Source organism: Dunckerocampus dactyliophorus, chromosome 8 (assembly GCF_027744805.1).
Source record: "Dunckerocampus dactyliophorus isolate RoL2022-P2 chromosome 8, RoL_Ddac_1.1, whole genome shotgun sequence".
In the NCBI taxonomy this organism is placed as follows: domain Eukaryota; kingdom Metazoa; phylum Chordata; class Actinopteri; order Syngnathiformes; family Syngnathidae; genus Dunckerocampus; species Dunckerocampus dactyliophorus.
In genome coordinates, this window is record NC_072826.1 from 27,671,111 (window position 1) to 27,689,790 (window position 18,680).

The 18,680-nt window shown below is 43.5% G+C and overlaps 2 protein-coding genes across 6 annotated transcripts in view; one reads left to right on the top strand and one right to left on the bottom strand.

Moving 5' to 3' along the window:
• The window catches only part of tmcc1b (transmembrane and coiled-coil domain family 1b), a 31,079-nt gene extending 12,936 nt beyond the window's left edge, over positions 1-18,143 (bottom strand). Inside the window, exons 1-8 of one of the 5 annotated variants that reach the window (XR_008572220.1) lie at positions 18,006-18,143; positions 16,115-16,285; positions 13,373-13,417; positions 12,083-12,845; positions 10,498-10,917; positions 9,696-10,183; positions 9,492-9,627; positions 4,414-7,496 (exon numbers count right to left, since the gene is read on the bottom strand). Coding sequence is in view for 4 of the 5 variants with exons in the window: in XM_054784380.1 (XP_054640355.1) it covers positions 7,176-7,496; positions 9,492-9,627; positions 9,696-10,183; positions 10,498-10,917; positions 12,083-12,688 (1,971 nt within the window). In the remaining variant the exon portion in view is untranslated. Of the gene's footprint in view, positions 1-840; positions 7,497-9,491; positions 9,628-9,695; positions 10,184-10,497; positions 10,918-12,082; positions 12,846-13,372; positions 13,418-15,665; positions 16,091-16,114; positions 16,286-18,005 lie in introns of those variants that run through there. The other 4 variants (XM_054784383.1, XM_054784380.1, XM_054784382.1 and 1 more) reach the window with 4 other exon arrangements.
• The window catches only part of LOC129186284 (transcriptional regulator QRICH1-like), a 59,300-nt gene that overhangs the window by 5,928 nt on the left and 34,692 nt on the right, over positions 1-18,680 (top strand). The window lies entirely within an intron of this gene.

Here is an 18,680-nt window from a genome sequence, read left to right on the forward strand (position 1 = left end):
GTTTCCGTGTGGCGCTAGTGTCTGTTCTCTATATACTCATTATTATTTACTATGACTAAAGATAAATCAGAACCAGAACTTTGAATACTATATTGTCATGTTACCTTATCATTTTCTTCTGTATTTTAAACTTGCAAGTGAACAAATGTATTGCAATTGATGTGAAACGGAAGAGGGTAGGATTAAATAAGCTTTCCTTTTTCCTACTCTGTTTGGACATGTGGAACTGTTAATTGTGTGATGTAGTCCAATGCAACTTGTATGCATGCAGAAATAAATGAAACCATTACCATTGCCATTACCATTACCCATCAGTAAAGGATTATGAAAGCTTCCAGAATAGAGAATAGGAATAGCGTTTACCGAGGGACAGAAGACAGTCATGCTTACATCATCTATCACTAGTAGTCATAAGGAACTACACGAACCCCAGTTAGTTGAACCCGTGCCTTACAAGCATGTGCATTTAAAGGGACTGCAACACACAACACAACTGCTTAGAAAACCTTTGAGTATTGCTAGCATGCTAATGTTAGCATACTAGCATTTTAACTATTTTCATGGGTAGACACATATACTTGTATAAACAATTAGCATTATCATGCTAGGTGTTAGCATGCTGAGGTTAGCTTGTTAGCATTGCTAGTGTGTTAACATTAGCATAGTAACATTTTTAGCCATTTTCATAGGTAGGCACTTAGACACTTCAGGAGAAACAGGTGCCAACCCCTGTTGTCACCTGTTCTCATTAAAGGAGGTGGTTCACACCTACAAATACCTGAGAGTGCATCTGCTGGAAATGTGAATTTATCTTGGAGATAAATAAAGTATCTAAAAACTTACTATCGTGCTAGGTGTTAGCATGCTAACGTTATAATGTTAGTATTGCTAGAATGCTACATTGGCATAGAAGCATTTGTAGTAATTTTCATAGCTAGACACATACACTCCTGATCAAAAACTTAAGACCAGTTGAAAAATTGCTAGAATTTGCATTTTGCACATTTGGATCTTAATGAGGTTTTAGGTAGAGCTACAATATGCAAAAACAAGAAGGGGGAGTGTCACAAAAAGCATTTTGAAAAAGAAATTTATTGAAAACAACAATTAAACTGAAATAGGCTGTTTATCAGCTGATCAAGAGCTTAAGACCATAGGATATAAAAGCCAAAATCTGCTCAGAATTGTCACTTTCTGTCAGGCATTCACACTGTCATGCCCTCCTGACGGCTAAAGCTAAGAAGGGCCGCTACAGTGAAATTTATGCTCCATTGGCGCCACCTTCTGGCAAGTGCGATCATTCACCAGAGGCCTCAGCATTCTTCAACTGCAGTGACCGACCTTTGGTAGCTGAGCGGCAAAGTCACTCACAAAGGTAGTGAAATGAAATAGTTTTAAGCAAATATAAGAAGTCTTCTGCTTTCTGCTTGCTTCCTCAATCATACAAGACAATGGACATTGAAAGACTTTGAATCTTTGACAACTCTCTGCATAAATGTTTGAACTGAAATACTTGTCAAAAGGTTAAATGTGCATCTAAGGTCAAATAATCATTTGATTTTTCGGCGTCAGTGTAATCTTGATATCACTGGGATAGCAATAGTTGAATTGTGCATTGTGTTCTGCGTCCTTCTGGTCTACTAGAGTGATCTATTGGTGCTCTGTTGTATGTGTCTGTTATTGTATTTACTACTGCTACCAGTAGAGGGTGTTGTATGCTCATGTGAGAGTTGAAGACCTGTCCAGATGTGTCCGGTTCATCTCAGTAAGCTACAACAGTCCTGATTGGCTAAGGGAGAACCCGCCCATTGTGTTCTGCGTTCTGATTGGCTGTAGGCCATTGTCAATCAATGTCCTTTGTGGAGGACTGTCTGTTTCCTGTTGCTAGCGATCGTACATGCTGACTGAAGGCAGAAGTTACAAGGTCTGTTGACGTCTTTGGCTTTTTGTCGCGGGAGCTACAGATCAAAGTCTTATTCATCTTGTGTGTGAATTTCTGACTTGTAGGCAATGTATTTCTGTCCCAGTAGGGGGCAACAGTTCTCTTTTCCTCCAAAGATTGTGGGTTGGGAGAGGAAAATGGCGAAACACATGCAGAAATTGAGCGGAGACAACAAATACAGGCAGCTAACACTGTCACAGAGCTTGTCTGGCGGTAGTGACGCGATCGCGAAAGATGGGTGTTGTAGGTGATGTAGACACAAATGCAGTTGATGCAGCTGAAGCAACAAGCTCGTGGTTAGCGTTGCTCAGCCATGTGGCGCGACACCAGAGCCTGACACCGGTTAGCAGTCCAGAGTCGGGTGACTCCGAACCCGACCAGCAACACTACCTACTGGTGCTGCTACTGTGTTGTTTGTGAGTTTGGAAAAGTTAACGCTAGGTTGTAAATCATGCCTTGCACGCGTATTGTAGGAGGTTGTGGTCAACATTTGAGATTCCACACACGACGCAACTGAAGCAGTGGATACTGGCTCTCAACTTAGACGCAAGCACGTGAGGACAAGATGGTGGTGTTCTCAACAACATAACGAAAAATGACAAGTTGGTCTTGGACGATGCGTAAATCAGCGTGGGTAACGCCTACGACACCAGCACAGGTACCATGTCAGCTATCAGCTAACTAGCATAGCATTTCTTCATGGCTTGTTAGCTCATGGAGTCAGCACCGCTGGGGTGGGGGGGGCTCTCATAAAAGCGTGATTGTTCCCCTGCAGGCATTTTCACAGCCCCCCGCAAGGGCGTGTACTTCTTCACCTTTACCTGCTTCACGGATAGCGGGTATATTAGTCTAGGTGTGGCTGCTAGGAAGAAGGATGGGAAGAGCGAGTGGATGATGCAGGTGTCTTACACCACCGCATATAAGCGCCACAGTGGGACCGTCAGCAGGATGATACACCTGGAGCAAGGAGATGAGGTGTATTCCTGGCCCCTATGGTACCCACGATCTTCAACGTCATAACGGACAAACCGTTTTCAGCGGCTTCCTCGTCCACCCCACGCAGAATCTGAACGCACCTCTGGAGGAGCTGGATGAAGTAGCATGTAAGTCAGAAAGAGTAAAGGTCATACGAGTGGATATGACCTGACACCTGATGTGTCATCTTGCAGACGAGCATGAGGTGGTGGTCTCAGTGTCAGGGGGCAACATAAAGAAAGATGACAAGTGGGTCTCGCACAAACTGTATGCCAACGTGTGTAACGCCTATAACACCAGTACAGGCGCCATGTTACCTAATGTCCAACTAGCATAGCATTTCTTCATAGCACTTTTGAGTCAGCACCACTGGAGGGCGCCAAGAAAGGTGGCACCACCAGCAGGATGGTACACCTGGAAGGTGTATGTCATGCCTTATGCTAACCATACTCGAACATTTTAACGGAGAAACGATTTTCAGCGGCTTCCTTATCAATCCTGTGTAAGATAGAGGTGGGCGCATCCATTTAGAATATTAGCGATAGCAGGGCAGTATTGGTATTATGCTAGCATGATGACACAAATATATTCGGTTAATGTTTAAAAATCTGTCGTTTTCTTGTGTGTAATGTTACATCGGCGTGTTGTGTGTAATTGTGTGACGCCGCATGGTCTGATCACGCACACTGGAAAAATAGATGTTGCTTGAGTTATAACTATAAACCATACGGGAAAAAACTATTTAAAGTATTTATTTACAAAAATCTTCATAGTATTAATGTACTTACTTTGTATTAGGTAGTAAATTTTGTATACAGTGTTCACTCAGTGTGAACCCACAATAAGTGAAATCTGCCAAGTAGCCAACTTAATTTTTTTTACAATGATTATACATGTAAAACCCCTCGCCATGCACTTGATACACTTTTCTCAGACAGGCATTAACATTTCCTCACATTTCTCCCTTGTTTAAACACTCTCAAAGTTCAAATTTAATTAGAATTTTAATGATCAATCTACTAGGTTGGACACAACCGTGCCTCGTCCTGGCGCCATTTGGCTGTAGCGTTTTTGGATCGTTAAAACATTGCTCCTGCGTCGTGTTTTCCTCAGCGACTACGCGAAAGGGGAACTGCGTTGTTGCGAGGGAGCACTCTATTGTTATGGACATTTGAATAATGATACCACTACCATTTACTTACGTAGGATCGGTAGCAGCACATTTTAAGAATACCAAGTAATATCTACCACAAAGTTCAATTTTGACTGGTATTACGTCTCAAAACTGTAAATATGTACAATGTTCCCTCGCTACTTTGCGGTTCACCTTTAGCGGATTCACTGTTTCGTGCAATTTTATATATATATTTTTTAACAGTGTATGAACGCCATTGTGTTCTGCATCCTTGTGGTTTATTAAAAGCAATCTATCGGTGCTCTGTTGTATGTGTTATTGTATTTACTGCGGCTACCAGTAGAGGGTGTTGTATACTCACACTGAAGACGTGTGCTGCTCCAGTTCTGTGTTTACATGCCTCTTCAAGCATATTAGGAACGCACAGTTGGCAATAGCCAGCTAAATATGGAGATACAACAGTCCTTATTGGCTAAGGAGAAGAACCCACCCTTTGTGTTCTGCATCCTAATTGGCTGTAGACCATTGTCAATCCATCTCTTCCTTGCCATTTGCTGTTGCGGTCAATAGTCGCTAGCAAACTCCCTGCGTGAACTAACCGCTTGCTAACCGCAAATATACAATAGGAGAAGCTAACCGACTAAAATTAATCTTTGGTTCAAGGATTAGGACGAGGACGACGACTATGGCAGGAGCAATGTTTTAACAAGGATACAAAAACGCTACAGCGACGAAGCAGTCAGAGGAGTGAATACGCTTGAGTCACTTAATGTGTCCAACCTAGTAGATTGATCCATTACATTTCAAAAGAAATTTGAAGAGTGTAATTTGAAGAGTGTTTAAACAGAGAAATGTGCAAAATGTTAACGCCTGTCTGTGAAAAGTGTATAAAGTGTATGGTCAGGGGTTTTATAGCCTTAAAACATATATAATTGTAAGCAAAGTTGGCTACTTCAGATTTTACTTATCGCGAGTTATTTTGGGAACCTATCCCCCGCGATAAACGATACATTGATGTGGAAGTGTTTGCCCCCTTCCTGATTTCTTATTTTTTTTGCACGTTTGTCACACTTACATGTTTCAGATCATCAAATTTAGTCAGTTGCAGCACGACTGAACACGAAATGCAGTTTTTAAATGAAACTTTTTATTAAGGGAGAAAAAAATCCAAACCTGTGGAATAGGTTATAAAGCCATTTCTAAAGCTTTGGGACTCCAGCGAACCACAGTGAGAGCCATTATCCACATATGCCGAAAAACATTGAACAGTGGTGAATGTTCCCAGAAGTGGCTGGCCAACCAAAACTACCCCAAGAGCGCAACAACGATTCATTCCAGAGGCCACAAAAGACCCCACAACAACATCCAAATAACTGCAGGCCTCACTTGCCTCAGTTAAGGTCAGTGTTCATGACTCCACCATAAGAAAGACACTGAGCAAAAACGGCCTGCATGGCAGAGTTCCGAGATGAAAACCACTGCTGAACAAAAAGAACATTCAGACTTGTCTCAACTTTGCCAGAAAACATCATGATGATCCCCAAAACCTTTAGGAAAACTCTGTGGTCTGATGAAACAAAGGTTGAACTTTTTTGGAAGGTGTGTGTCCCATTACATCTGGCTTAAAGTAACGCTGCATTTCAGAAAAGATCATAGCAACAGTACAATATGGTGGTGGCAGTGTGATGGTCTGGGGCTGTTTTGCTGCTCCAGGACCTGGAAGACTTGCTGTGATAAATGGAACCATGAATTCTGCTGACTACCAAAAATCCCTAAAGGAGAATGTCTGGCCATCTGTTGGTGACCTCAAGCTGAAACCAATTTGGGTTATGCAGCAGGACAATGATCCAAAACACACCAGCAAGTCCACCTCTGAATGGCTGAAGAAAAACAAAATGAAGACTTTGGAGTGGCCTAGTCAAAGTCCTGACCTGAATCCTATTGAGATGCTGTGGCATGACCTTAAAAAGGCGCTTCATGCTGGAAAACCCTCCATTGTGACTGAATGACAACAATTCTGCTAAGATGAGTGGGCCAAAATTCCTCCACAGCGCTATAAGAGACTCATTGCAAGTTATCACAAACGCTTGATTGCAGTTGTTGCTGCTAAGGGTGGCCCAACCAGTTATTAGGTTTAGGGGGCCATCACTTTTTCACACAAGGTCATGTAGGTTTGGATTGTTTTTTCTCCCTTAATAATAAAAAGTTTCATTTAAAAACTGCATTGTGTTGTCACTGACTAATATTTTCATTTGTTTGATGATCTGAAACATCTTGTGACAAACATGCAAAAGAAAAGACAGAAAGGGGGCAAACACTTTTTCCACACCACTGTATATGCTGGTTTGAGTGTTTTGATGCGCACTGTTGTGTTGATCCTGTGCTTGGATTCCACACATGCAGATAGCATTGCAGCAGAAGACAAAGTTGTAACACTCGGTGATGTTTGGGCGACAAGACCTCCAATGGCACCTTTTAAAACAGGGATTTTATTTGTCTTAAAAAAAATTCTATTTCATTGTCACTAATAGAAACAGTACGGAAGCACTGAGTCTTTGAGCACTGAAACTGCTCTTCAAGTATGTTAGTTGAGTTCATAGGTCATCTTCCTCGGCAGTCAAACGTCCAGGTGGCTTGAAGCTCTGAAGTACACATTGTGTCTCGATGGCGTGAAACCTCCAGAAGACAACCGTCATTAATATTATCATTTGATCCAGAGCCACGGATGGAGTCTTTAGCGAGGAAGAATTGGTCACAAAAGCTAACATTTAAACAAAAAGTCATTAGGAAAGTAAAAGATGGTGGATGGAGATAGATAAATTATAAATTAAAAATGAAGTGAATCAGCAGATGAGCGTTAAAAACAAATAAATATGCATTTGAATGACTCGCCTTAAAAGCAATACAAACGTGAACGAGGATGACGCAAACGTGTAAACAAATTCACTCAGGAGAGAGAAATCATGTGTGCGGTTCTCTCAAAGCCACAATCGCACCAAAGACGCCAAAGGAGCGGCCATCTTGTCTCTCTTGGGTGATGAAGTGATGGCCGTTAAGGAGCAGCATTGCAGCCACTGACCGGTCCGGTTGTGTGTTCGATTTAAAAAAGGCACCGCCATCAGGTCACCTGGGGTGCAGGAGGAAGCGATGCAGATATTCGGAGAAGGCGTACCAGTGCCTCCACAGGAAAGCCGTGAGGACGACGAGGAGCAGCGTGGAGAGCGTGCGGCTGCGCGTCTTCATCAGGGGCACCACGCAGTTGGCCACCGTGGACACGAACACCAGCAGGACGGCCATGACGGCCAGCAGCACGTTGATCAGTTTGCCCAGGAGAGTCCGCGCCGTGGCGTTCTCCAGACCCTCCAGCTGCACCACCTGCTGCTGCTGCTGCTGCAGCTGCAACTCCATCTTGGAGATGCGGGTCTGACACGCCTCCAGCGCCTCCTACGGGTAATGGACAGCACAAAGTGGGTGACGTGGTTTTTCGTGTTGGCTGCATTTAAGACTGCTAGGAAATTTGCGATTCAGACAAACACACACACATGGCTGAGAGTTTGAAGAAGCTGGTAGAGTGGAACCGGTTTAAGTATAACATAACATAATCTAAACCAAAACTAGCCCTTGCTTTGGAACTTTGGAATTGTGCCCACCATCCACAATCCTTGTGTGAAACGAGCACACATTCTTTCCCTTTTCTGTGCATTCTTAAGGGAAAAAAACAGTTAGCATGAGGGAGCTAACAATGCACATCATGGGACACACCCATTTAGACGATAAAGTCCTCAAATAAAAAACCAACAACAGGTACATTCACGATAACATGCAATACTGACAGTATTTTACCGTACTTTCATCATTTTAAAAACATTACCGGAACTTCTTTCCTAGGCGCATTGATTTACCTAGCCCAATGATAGGAACTAACGCTACTTCCGTCAACAATAGCGCCATGTGAAGAGAAAGTGAAACTTTGTAGCAGATGGGTGCAAGTCATTACACCGGTCTGAAGTTCACATTATGTGTCAAGGCAGACGTCAGCTCATTTGCAGATACACTTCCTTGATTCACTTTTAGCAACATTTTGTGCCGAATACTCTGTTCACGTTAAATGAGGTGTAACGTTTTATCACAGTTTGGTCAAAGTACATGTTTCGGATGCAGCAAAATGCGTTTGGTGCACCATGCGGTGATATACTTCTGGAAGTACGGCAGCTGAAACATAAGTTTCACCGTTTTTCATTATTTCATGTTTTTTAATGTCGCAAAATGATGACGCGGAAACGGGCTGAAATTGACATCAGATCATGTTTTATACGCAACAGCCACAAAGAAAGCATTCCATCGTGTAGCACACGACGCACACAGCTTGCGAGCGCGCGCACACACACACACATACTGTAGAGTGCTGCAGCACTCGCCCGCCTCTACCCACTGGGACAAAGACACTGAATGACTGACACTCGATTCATTCCACTATAGACCCGACGCGCGGAGACGGAGCGTGGGTCCTTAAATGTATGCAGCAAGCTGCTGGAGATCTTCTACCAGTCTGTGGTTGCCAGTGCCCTGAACTTTGCTGTGGTTTGTTGGGGGAGCAGCGCCAGCAAAAAGGACATAAACCGCACTGACAAACTGATCCGGAAAGCCGAACAAGTTATCGGCACTCATTTGGAGGCGTGTGAGAGAGGAGGACACCGGACAAACTGCTCTCAAGACAAGACAACCCCGCCCACCCACTCCACCGGACAACAGAGGGGCAGCGGAGCTCGTTCTCCAGTTCCGTTCCCACAGTACACACCATCCAGCTCTACAATACCTCACCTGTCTGTAAAAGATAATTCACCACGTTGCGCTGTACTGTCTGCCCTCCCTTTTATCAAGTGTAAATTTACTTATATTTAACATATTCTACACACTATTTGTAAATCTTGTTTATCTTATATTCTTTTTATTTATCTTCTGTTCTTTTTATTTCATTTTATCATATTGATATTGCGTTACATTTTGAGCTACTGTAACCAAGCCATTTCCCTTGTGTCTAAGTCTAAGGTCGATATATCGAGTCCGGCAAAATTATCGAGTTTTTATTCACCATGCGATTAATTGATTTATTGATTATCACGACAGGCCTAGTTGTTCAACATAGACAGGTTGTCAACGTATGAGGGTTTGACTGCAATTGTCTAGTTCTACTGTGATATCATTGCATGATGGCTTTCCTGTCAATGATCCCACTTTTTAGCTCCAGCAGAACAAGTCCAACCTTTGAGGAAAAGCTCAACCTTTGCTGACAATACGTGTATTGTTTTATTGAGCAGGTTGACTAAGAGGATAGGAGTGTGAGTAACAGTGTGACACATGACTCTGTCAGCACTCACACAATGAGACAGGGTGTGTTTGGCGAGGGCAGGGTCAGTATCGGTGTGCGTTTGTGCTCACCTGAATGTCTCTGGCTCGTTCGTTCGACTGGTAGGCAATCTTCTCCTCCATGCTGGCTAATTCCTGTTTCAAGTTGAGTATTTCATTCTGGTGCAGCTCTGTCAGATCATTGAGCTGCTCCTCTAAGCGTTCACACCTGCGGGAGAGCAGCATCACGGAGTTAAGCAAGCACGCGTCATGAGATACGCAGTAGTGTCTTCCAACCTGAATCGCTCCTCTTGCAGGGCCTCCATGATCATGGTGTAGTCCCGCTGATAGTGCGACTTTAAATTCTCAAAGGACTCCTCAAGTCGACCTTGGTTGTCCCGCAGCTCTTGGAGCTCGTGGAGTATCGCATCAAAGCCTGAGGCCTGCGACGGATCAAGCGTGTTCCCTCTGGAGCTGGGGGGCCCCCCTGGACCTCCGGTGGTGCTATTGGGCCCCGCTGAACCGGAGGTAGCACTCGAACAGTCATCCTCACTGCCATACTTTGGACTGGACTGCATGTGCCCCGTGCCAAGGGTCCTCATAACCCCGGTGCCGACGACCCCCTCATCTCCTTGGGTCTCATCCAGAGAGTCTTTGAGGGCTGCAATGTTGTCAGCGCTGCCGAACTTGTTGCGGATGAGGAAAGCGAATTCTTTGGGCTTGGACACCACGGCTCCAGCTGCTGAATGAGTGGCTTGGGAAATGCTGGAAAGGCCGCCTGTCACCTTGAATGGACGAGGGCAGCTTGTTAGCCATCATGCAAGAATACACCATCGACACCAGGGCTGGGTCTCAAGTGGAATACGGCCATACTTGCACCTCAATAAGTATCAGTGTTTCCCATACATTCATTCATAGCTAAATTAATAAAACACATTACAATGGGACTGTGTGTGAATGTAGCTTGTCGTCATCACTGTGCACAGTAGCTGGTGCTCGCTTCTTAACGCGCCTCATATGCATCTGGTCTGCCAGACAGTAAGAAACGGGCTGACAGGTGTATTAGTGACAGCATCGGCAACATTTAACGTGTTTATACCTTGGCGCCGACATCTTTGAGGCCCTGGTGCATGTCTCGTAAAACATCTTTGGGCTGACGCGGGATGCCGTTGTGCTCCACCTCGCGGAGCTTGCGGTGGTAGTTTTCCAGCTTCTTCTGCAGGTGCTGGATGGTCTGCGAGGACTTTTGGTTCTTCTTCTCAAACACCTGCTTGATCCGCACGCTCTGCAGCTTGTCGGCATTGTTGGCCAGCTTCAGGTACTCGGCCACGTTGTCGTCGCGCGCCGTCTGTTCGATTTTGATTTGCTCTGTGAGTTTGAGGATCTTCTGTTGGAGCTGGGCGATGGCCTGCTTGGTGCGCTGGGGGTCCGGCGTGCTGTCCACCGCATCGTAGCCGTCTGCGCCGCAGGAGACGGCGTTGGGGGAGACGGCGGGGGCCGATCCATCGTAACGATCCTGCTGTTGACAGAGAACACAATGCTCTCACGAGAAGTCGATAAAAAAAAAGCCCCACACGTATTCAAATTAGGGCTGTCAAATGATGAAACAATGTAATCAAATTAATCAGTTTTCAAATTAATTAATCACCATTTGCAACTATCTGAAATATGCTCATTTTACAGGATTTCTGAACAAAAAGATAAAGACAGGACAGGATTATATATACAATATATATATATTCCCAATATAGTAGATATAATCAGAGAAAATACGCCATTTAAGACATAAATAATACTCATGCTTGTGTGTGTTTCAATAAATGTCTTCTGGACGTCTGGACAGGAAGTCACGTTGGGGATTCAGAGTTGCTTGTCAGCTGTAGTACGGCCACAACAGTAGCCCATGTTATTATGATGACTGTCATTATTATTGTCATTATTATTCGTTTTGTGTTGTAAAATAATAAAAGCCTGTTGTTGGCGATCAAGTCTGGTGCGTGTTACTAGTGACACATAGTGGCCAGTTTAGTACAGTTCATCAACATCTTGTAATGCCTTAAACTGTACTTGTGGTTTAGTTCATTCTGAACATTTTTAGAATTGCAAATGCTTCATTTAGGCCAAGAAAAGGTAACGTTTATTTAAATATGCGGTTTTGGAACTAATAATAGTCAACCACAAAACAACTGTACACTCATAATGAAGACAACGTGTCGGTGAATGCACCTCGCTGTCATCTGGCGACAATGAGGAAGTGTAGTTCCCAGGATGAGCTGACTAGAGACGTGTTTGTGAGTTGGAGATACAAATATGGTGTTGGAATTGCACTGCTGTTGTGTTCAGGTCAGAATAAAGTTATTGAAGAAGGGCAGACTCTGTTGGGACACTACATTGTGCTTCCGTCTGTCATAACACATGAATGTGTCTTGACATGAAGGGCATGTGTTAATGGCGCTAAAAAAGTTTCACGTAATTAATGAGTTACTGTCATTAACATGCTATTTTACACAGCCCTCATAAAAAAGACAACGGTTACATGACTTACATTTGTGTTACTACACATTTTCATGTGGTGACTTGCAGTGTATTTAAGAAACAAACCAAAAAGGCTTTGAATCCTTGTACAGTTCAAAAAATTGCTTAACAAGGTGAGCAAAACTCAGCTGCTTCCTGCTTTTACTAACCTTGTCCGGCTCCTCAGTGGAGTGGTGGCTGGATGTGAGCAGCATGTCTGCCAGGGCGGGGCTGGTGGGCGTGTCCGTGGTGGAGGAGGAGCGAGGGCGCCCAGCCTGCAGCAGGGCCTCATGGGTGCTGCGCCGGTGAATCTGGGGGCTACCTTTCTGGGGGGCATCCCCGGTGATGGCCGCCTTGCTGCGGCGGCTCTGCAGGCTGGTGCCTCGCTTCATCATTGGCGGAGCACCGCGGATCTGCTGCAGGACGCGGCTCAGAGCTGCGGGAGGGGCGGAAGCGGCAGGGCCGTCAGAGTCCACAGAGAGAGCCGAAGGGGCCCGAGTGTCCCCGCTTTCTGAGACTGCGTCGGCGGTGGCCTCGGAAGGAGGGGCTCCGCCGCACGACGCGGCCGTGTCTTGTGGGGACACAGAGGAGCGTCTGCGCTGTGGCTGGAAGAGCTGTTTCAGGCCGTGGCCTAACGCTCCCATGTTCTCCAGGGCGTTGTGGGTGATTTTGGACAAACCGTGCTCCGACTCTGACGCCCTCCTGCCGCCTTCGTGCTCCGCCCGGCCTCCCGAGTCCGCTTCCTCTGGACACTGCTCACTACTACCCTGATCCATCAGAGGCCTCCAGTGCTACTTGGGGGGTGCACGGTACTAGCTACAAGGCGTCGACACCCCCCCCACCCCCTCCTTCTCTGAGAGGCTGCGTGGACGGCGCTCAGTTGAACTTTTTGGGTGGGCATGCATCTGTGGCCTGGCTCAATGTCATGCTTGTCTACCACAAAAACAAAAAAGTGATTGGAAAAATGAATTAAAACATGCAGCAGTGAGTAGTTAACAGAACAGAAGACAGGAAGCAGAACTAAGTGGGTTGGTGCAGAGACATCCACTATTTTCCCTTTTTTCTCCTCAAAGTCTCATACTATGTGGCATGACTGGCAGCACCAACTACCTGAAGCTAAAAAAAAAAAAAAAAAAATCTACAATTTCCATGAAAACAAAACAAAAGTCAGTTTCTGAAATGCTGTCCCGTTTTGTCTGGCGTTACATTTCAGAAACGATTCAAATGAGTGTGCTTGGATGATGCAAAGAGAGCATACTGAATGTGGAAAAATCTAGTGAGTGCTGGCAGTGGAGTCTGGCAGTCTCTTCCTTGCCTCACCTTTTTATTCTCATTTCAAGTTTAAAACCTGTAATGTAGTTACGGGCCGAGCCACTATTCTGGCTTCCAGTCAAGGACACACAGTACATGGATTCCTCTAATTAAGACAGTGGAAGTGATGAGAAAAGGCGATTGCTTACCATCAGCCCAGCCTTTCCCTCTTCTGACTCACAGAGCACCACTGGCTAAAGAAAACACAAATCAACACCTAAATCATTATTTGTTGAATATTAAATTACAGTCCAGCATGAACTAGAGAAATGAATAATTCAACACAAAGCCTATTAGTGTTTGCTAGTGGATGTCTAGACGCACCGAAGACATGCTGACCAGGGAAGAATAATCTGAAAGTAATTTGAATTGTAACTGTAATAACAACAGTATTGCAATACAAGCAGGGTTTCCCCTAGAATTTTTTGAAGCTGTGGCGGTGGGCTGCATGGGAGGGCGGACAGCCGCTGCTGCCGTGCCGCTGCTCAGTCTGCTTTTTCTTTTTTTAAATGACAAATAGCAATTTTTTATATTTATTAACTTATTTAACGTTTTTCAACAACCAGCGGGGCATGAACCAAATGAACATTGCAAAACTGTTAATTTAATGGCAAAGTTGCTGAGAGCACTTAAAGTGAAAGTGTAACATTTCACGCCTCCTTTTTTTACCCGACCTATTTAGTCCAATAGTACTGTGACTAGTACAAAAGTAAAACATTTTGTACTATTTGACACAAACCTAAATTTTATTTGATGCCTGTTTTAGAGTAATATGAATACATGAGAAATGCAAAGTTCAATAAAATATTTTGTACAAAATAACAATTTAAATATTTTTGTTACAGAAATCTGTCTTGTATAAACCGTACAATTTCAGAGTCCAGGGTTATAACACACGTGTATCCGACTTGCAGCATTATTAAAACACTATTAAAAAGAAAAGTAGCGGTGATCTATTTGACTGCCAACATTTAAATGGCACTTTACTTCCAAAGCACAGCTCCACTTAGTGTGCTCCTTTGTCATTAAATACAGGTGTCATGTTTGAATAGAAAACTTATAAAATACGACGAGGTGAAGCAAATATTATTTGGTGAACTACTCAAGATAGCGTCACTGTCTAAAGCTGCACACGCTACGTCTTTCAGGTGCACAACTTCGACACACAACTATTGTTTTGAAAACAAGCCATGAGCAGTGTAATGATAACAAGAGAACAAGATTGCTAAGTGACACTTTAATGATGATCGATGAATCCAATGAACGTAACCACTTGTAGCACCGAGCTAGCTCGATGTCGCCAACCAAGCATGTTAACAAAAATGCCATAAATGAGATTGAAACGTGCACGATCGCACACGCTGGCATAAATCGGCTTAGCATGTGACAAACTGTCGTCAATTGACTACACATTTTACGGGCTCTCAATTTCTGACACAGCAAAAGTCATAAGAGTATGAATGATTCGTGCCAATATTGGATTGATTTTGATAACGGCCAATATTCAAGGCTGCAATATCAATCTTTATTAATAGGTGTTGCTGAAAAGCCACAGAAAATGTAAAACACACCCACAAAGAATCATTTGATTCCAGCAGAGCTAACCTATGAATTTCAACACAACAAAACCCTTTCTTAGCCAATGTTGCAGCCTCAATGTAACACATCACTAATGGAATATATTTATAATCAAGTTGCTGACTCATGGAATCACGTTTCACTTTACTCCTCTTCTCTTAAAAGGTAAATATATAAAACGCTGCTTCTATAGGCTTGTGTGTATATTTGCTGGCTGGTTGACAGCAGGGATATTTGACAGGCGAGCAACCTCAACCCGCTTAGATGTAGCTGCACGCTGACAGTTCCTCGGAGCATGTTTCTGCCCTCATTTGTTTGCTAAATTTCTACATGAATTTTTGAATTATCCATTTTATATTTGATGTGTTCATTAAAAAAAAAAAAAAAACTTTCCCTACTCGGATTTTGGGTTTTATGATTTTGAAAATTTTGTATTTTGCAACAATACATACACTGTGTAAAGGGGAAAAAAATAACTGTAGTCGCACGTGAGGTTATACTAGGAAAAAAAGAAGCTAAGTAGAGCAAGCGAGTAGACAAAAGAAAAATAGTGAGATGTATTATTTATTATTATTACATATGTGGTATATATATATATATATAAAATAAATATATATATTTTCTTTACATAAAAAAGTATGTTTGTCCAGCCATTGTACTTTTCTTAAAATTTACATTAAAATCTTATCGCCTCTCGTCCTCGTAGACCCAATCTCGTGCATCGTCTCGCCCCATGACTTGGGGTAATTACCACCTTTATTTATGATTTCCTACAGGAAAACTGTTTTAGAAATAAGTATGGTTTAGAAATCGATAGATTCCCTTGCATACAAAAACAAAATGAGTGAATAATTGAAACGGTACCAATCATCCTGTCATAATGGCAGCCATTATCCAAGAGTTTCCCCAGGATGCGTGCACCTAAAAACCTTACACTGAAAGCAAACATCCCTCTGGCTTGGAGCAAATACTCCCACCGCCCTCAGCCATGAAATTACAGCAGCGTCTGACTCCTTCCTCTAAGCTGAGGGCAAAGTCATCTTGTTGAAATGGGTCAGCCAACATTCGCCTATCACTCTGTGCACATTGCAACACTGCAAGGTCACACCATCTACTGTGCGTGTGTGCGCGTGTGTGTGTGTGTGTGAGAGCATTTAAGCTTAAAAAGCAAGCAAGAAGCAATTGGTATTGTTACAGAAAGCTACTCAGTCCGTTAAAAATTATTGGAAAATTCCAGTTTCTTTGTAAAGCCTATAAAAACAGTGCAAACTGTCCACCAGCAATCATGATATAAATTCATTAAGATGACATACCTGTAGATGTGGTCATGCAGACACACCACAAGGAATAACAATCCAAAAAAAAAAAAACGTCCAACACCACCTCCTGTGGGTATACAAGTCCTCCAAAGGAAAATCTTATGGGGTGGCTTTTCGTTGTCTTTTTAGTCAGCTGTTTCCATGGACATTTAGAAAAATCACATGCTGCAAGATAAATACGCACACGCGTGAGAACAATCCCTACATGCCATGATTCATTAACGCAGCGCTTGTCTCTCTGTCTCCTCCCTATTGCACGTCCAGAAGCAGCAGGCAGACAATTTCAGAATAGAAAAGGTTGAACTTTTGTACAAAGGTTGTTTATCTTGAACAGAACAAGCAGAGCCAATGTTTGATGTACATCAGGTGGACGATGACACATAAAAGGAAAACACGAACCATAATGACTAAACATTTTTCAAAAGGTTGTGTTTCCACATTGTGGAAGACCTGCACCATGTTTAGAAGCCTCGTGACTATTAAACTCGCTGGCCAGAGCGAGATGGCTCCGCGCCCTGGCCGGGAAGGCTCACTGTGGGACCGGGTGTGAGTCCTTGAGTAAAAAAGGCAGTTTGTGATACAGCTTGTTTAGTTAAAAAAAAAAAAAACATTTATAAATTGTGTATGTCTAGAATTGGATCCCATTTTTCATTTCATGTGCAGCCCCACCCCTCAGTACTGACATCCAAGGCCCTTCATTATAAATTACACAATTACACAAACGTTAATTAAGGCGTGCATGGCCCCAATGGGACCACTGCAGGCTTGCCTATTTTTAATTACAGCAGCGCTGTCTGATAGTAAAACAAATGTCAATACTAATACTGCACAGTTCATTTACTTGTACAGCATGTAATACCTTCAACAATAAGGCATCCTGGGCCTCATAAATAAGTTACAGGTGCGTTCAGTGTATGTGATAGAGGTGGCGAGGAGCACAGATGTTAATTCAAGGTGCTGCCAGCCTGACAAATGTGTTGAAAACGTTGCACAAACAAACGACTTTACGGCACTAATAGTCTGAGCTCAACGGTTTAGAGTTAAGAAGAGGATGAACGAAGCCGCTTGCTAGCTAACGCTCCCAGGCCTCCCTTTAACGTTAAAAGAGCACGCACTCAACGCATACTTGGGACAACACGTCCTTTTAGTTTGTAATCGTTTCTAAGTGTTGTGATAGTTAAATTCTGTGGGCATTGCTGCGCTTTCTGCTGGCATGTGTGCCCTTTACAAACACAATTTAGCAGTGCACGCTAACGTGTTTGCGCCGGAGGGTGTTTTAGTGCACGCCGCACACCGGTGCGCGGAGACGCTTTAGTGTCGTTCGGCGTGTATTGCTTGCACAGCAGTGCCGAAAGGCTGTCACCTAGAACACGCCTTTGGCACTTAAACCTGCTGTTTATGTGTTAAATCACGCGAGGATAGTCATATTTTTTAGGTGTATGTCTTTAAATGCTTGTTAATTAATGAGTTGACAGTTGTATGACGTATTCTGTCGACCTTATTTATGTTTTGTATATTAGGTGGCATGGTCATTCCAATCAGATCGTGATATAGACATAAAAAAAATATTAATTTTAAGCCAAATGTAAACAAACGTCGCCCCACCCCGCCTAGCCTATCCTATCTTAGCCTAGCCTGACCGCTAAAACGGGCGCCCACTAGCCGGCCAATCAGTCTGTCAGTTAGCATGCTAGCCTCCGAGCTACATTACAGCCACAGCTAAGTTAGCCAGCTAGCTCCGGGCGAACATTCTGGCACGTCGACAAAGGCACAAACAAGCCGGCGCAAGCCTCCAGCCGAGCACAGGTCGCACGGCGGCACACGGAAGCGAATTTCACACAGAGAGTAATTGACAAAGTCGGCGGGTTTGTCGGCGTCAACTTACATGGGCGCTGAGAGGATTGTGTTGGTGAGCGTTCATCTCTCCCCATGGAGGAACACTCCCACGATGACGTCATATAGCATGCTCGGCGTCACAACACACAACAGTGGAGGACAGTGTAATGCATACGTGCAACACGACACTATATGTATGTTTAAAGACATTTCTTCTTTCACGCCTTTATATGATGTGGCAGAAGAAAATTAAAGTAAATAAAACAGCTTCATAAAGACGTGCATTTGATTGAATAAAATGTCAATTAGCCGTTTTTCCCCTGCTCTGTTGCTGTAAACAATACAGCACATGAGTGAACTAACCATGTAAAGGAATCCATTTTCCTATCACCCTCGTCTCTAATTAGCCTATAACATGCATGTTTTAGGAGGACATGTTCGAGATTCAAATTCAAATTTCCATACTGTGAAACAAACTAATCCACTATGACACAGATTTTGTGGAGTTCCGCAGGGTTACATCCCCTGCACTACATTTGTCTCATTATACCAGAGGTGTCCACACCTTTTCCACCAAGGGCTACGTACAGAAAAATCAAAAGGATGCAGGAGCCACTAAAAAAAAAAAAAATTAAAAAAACAAGTCAACTTTATCAAAATGCTGGCACTTGCAACTTTCTTTGACTCCATGGTGGGTTATTTTACAGTGCTGATGAGTAAGAAA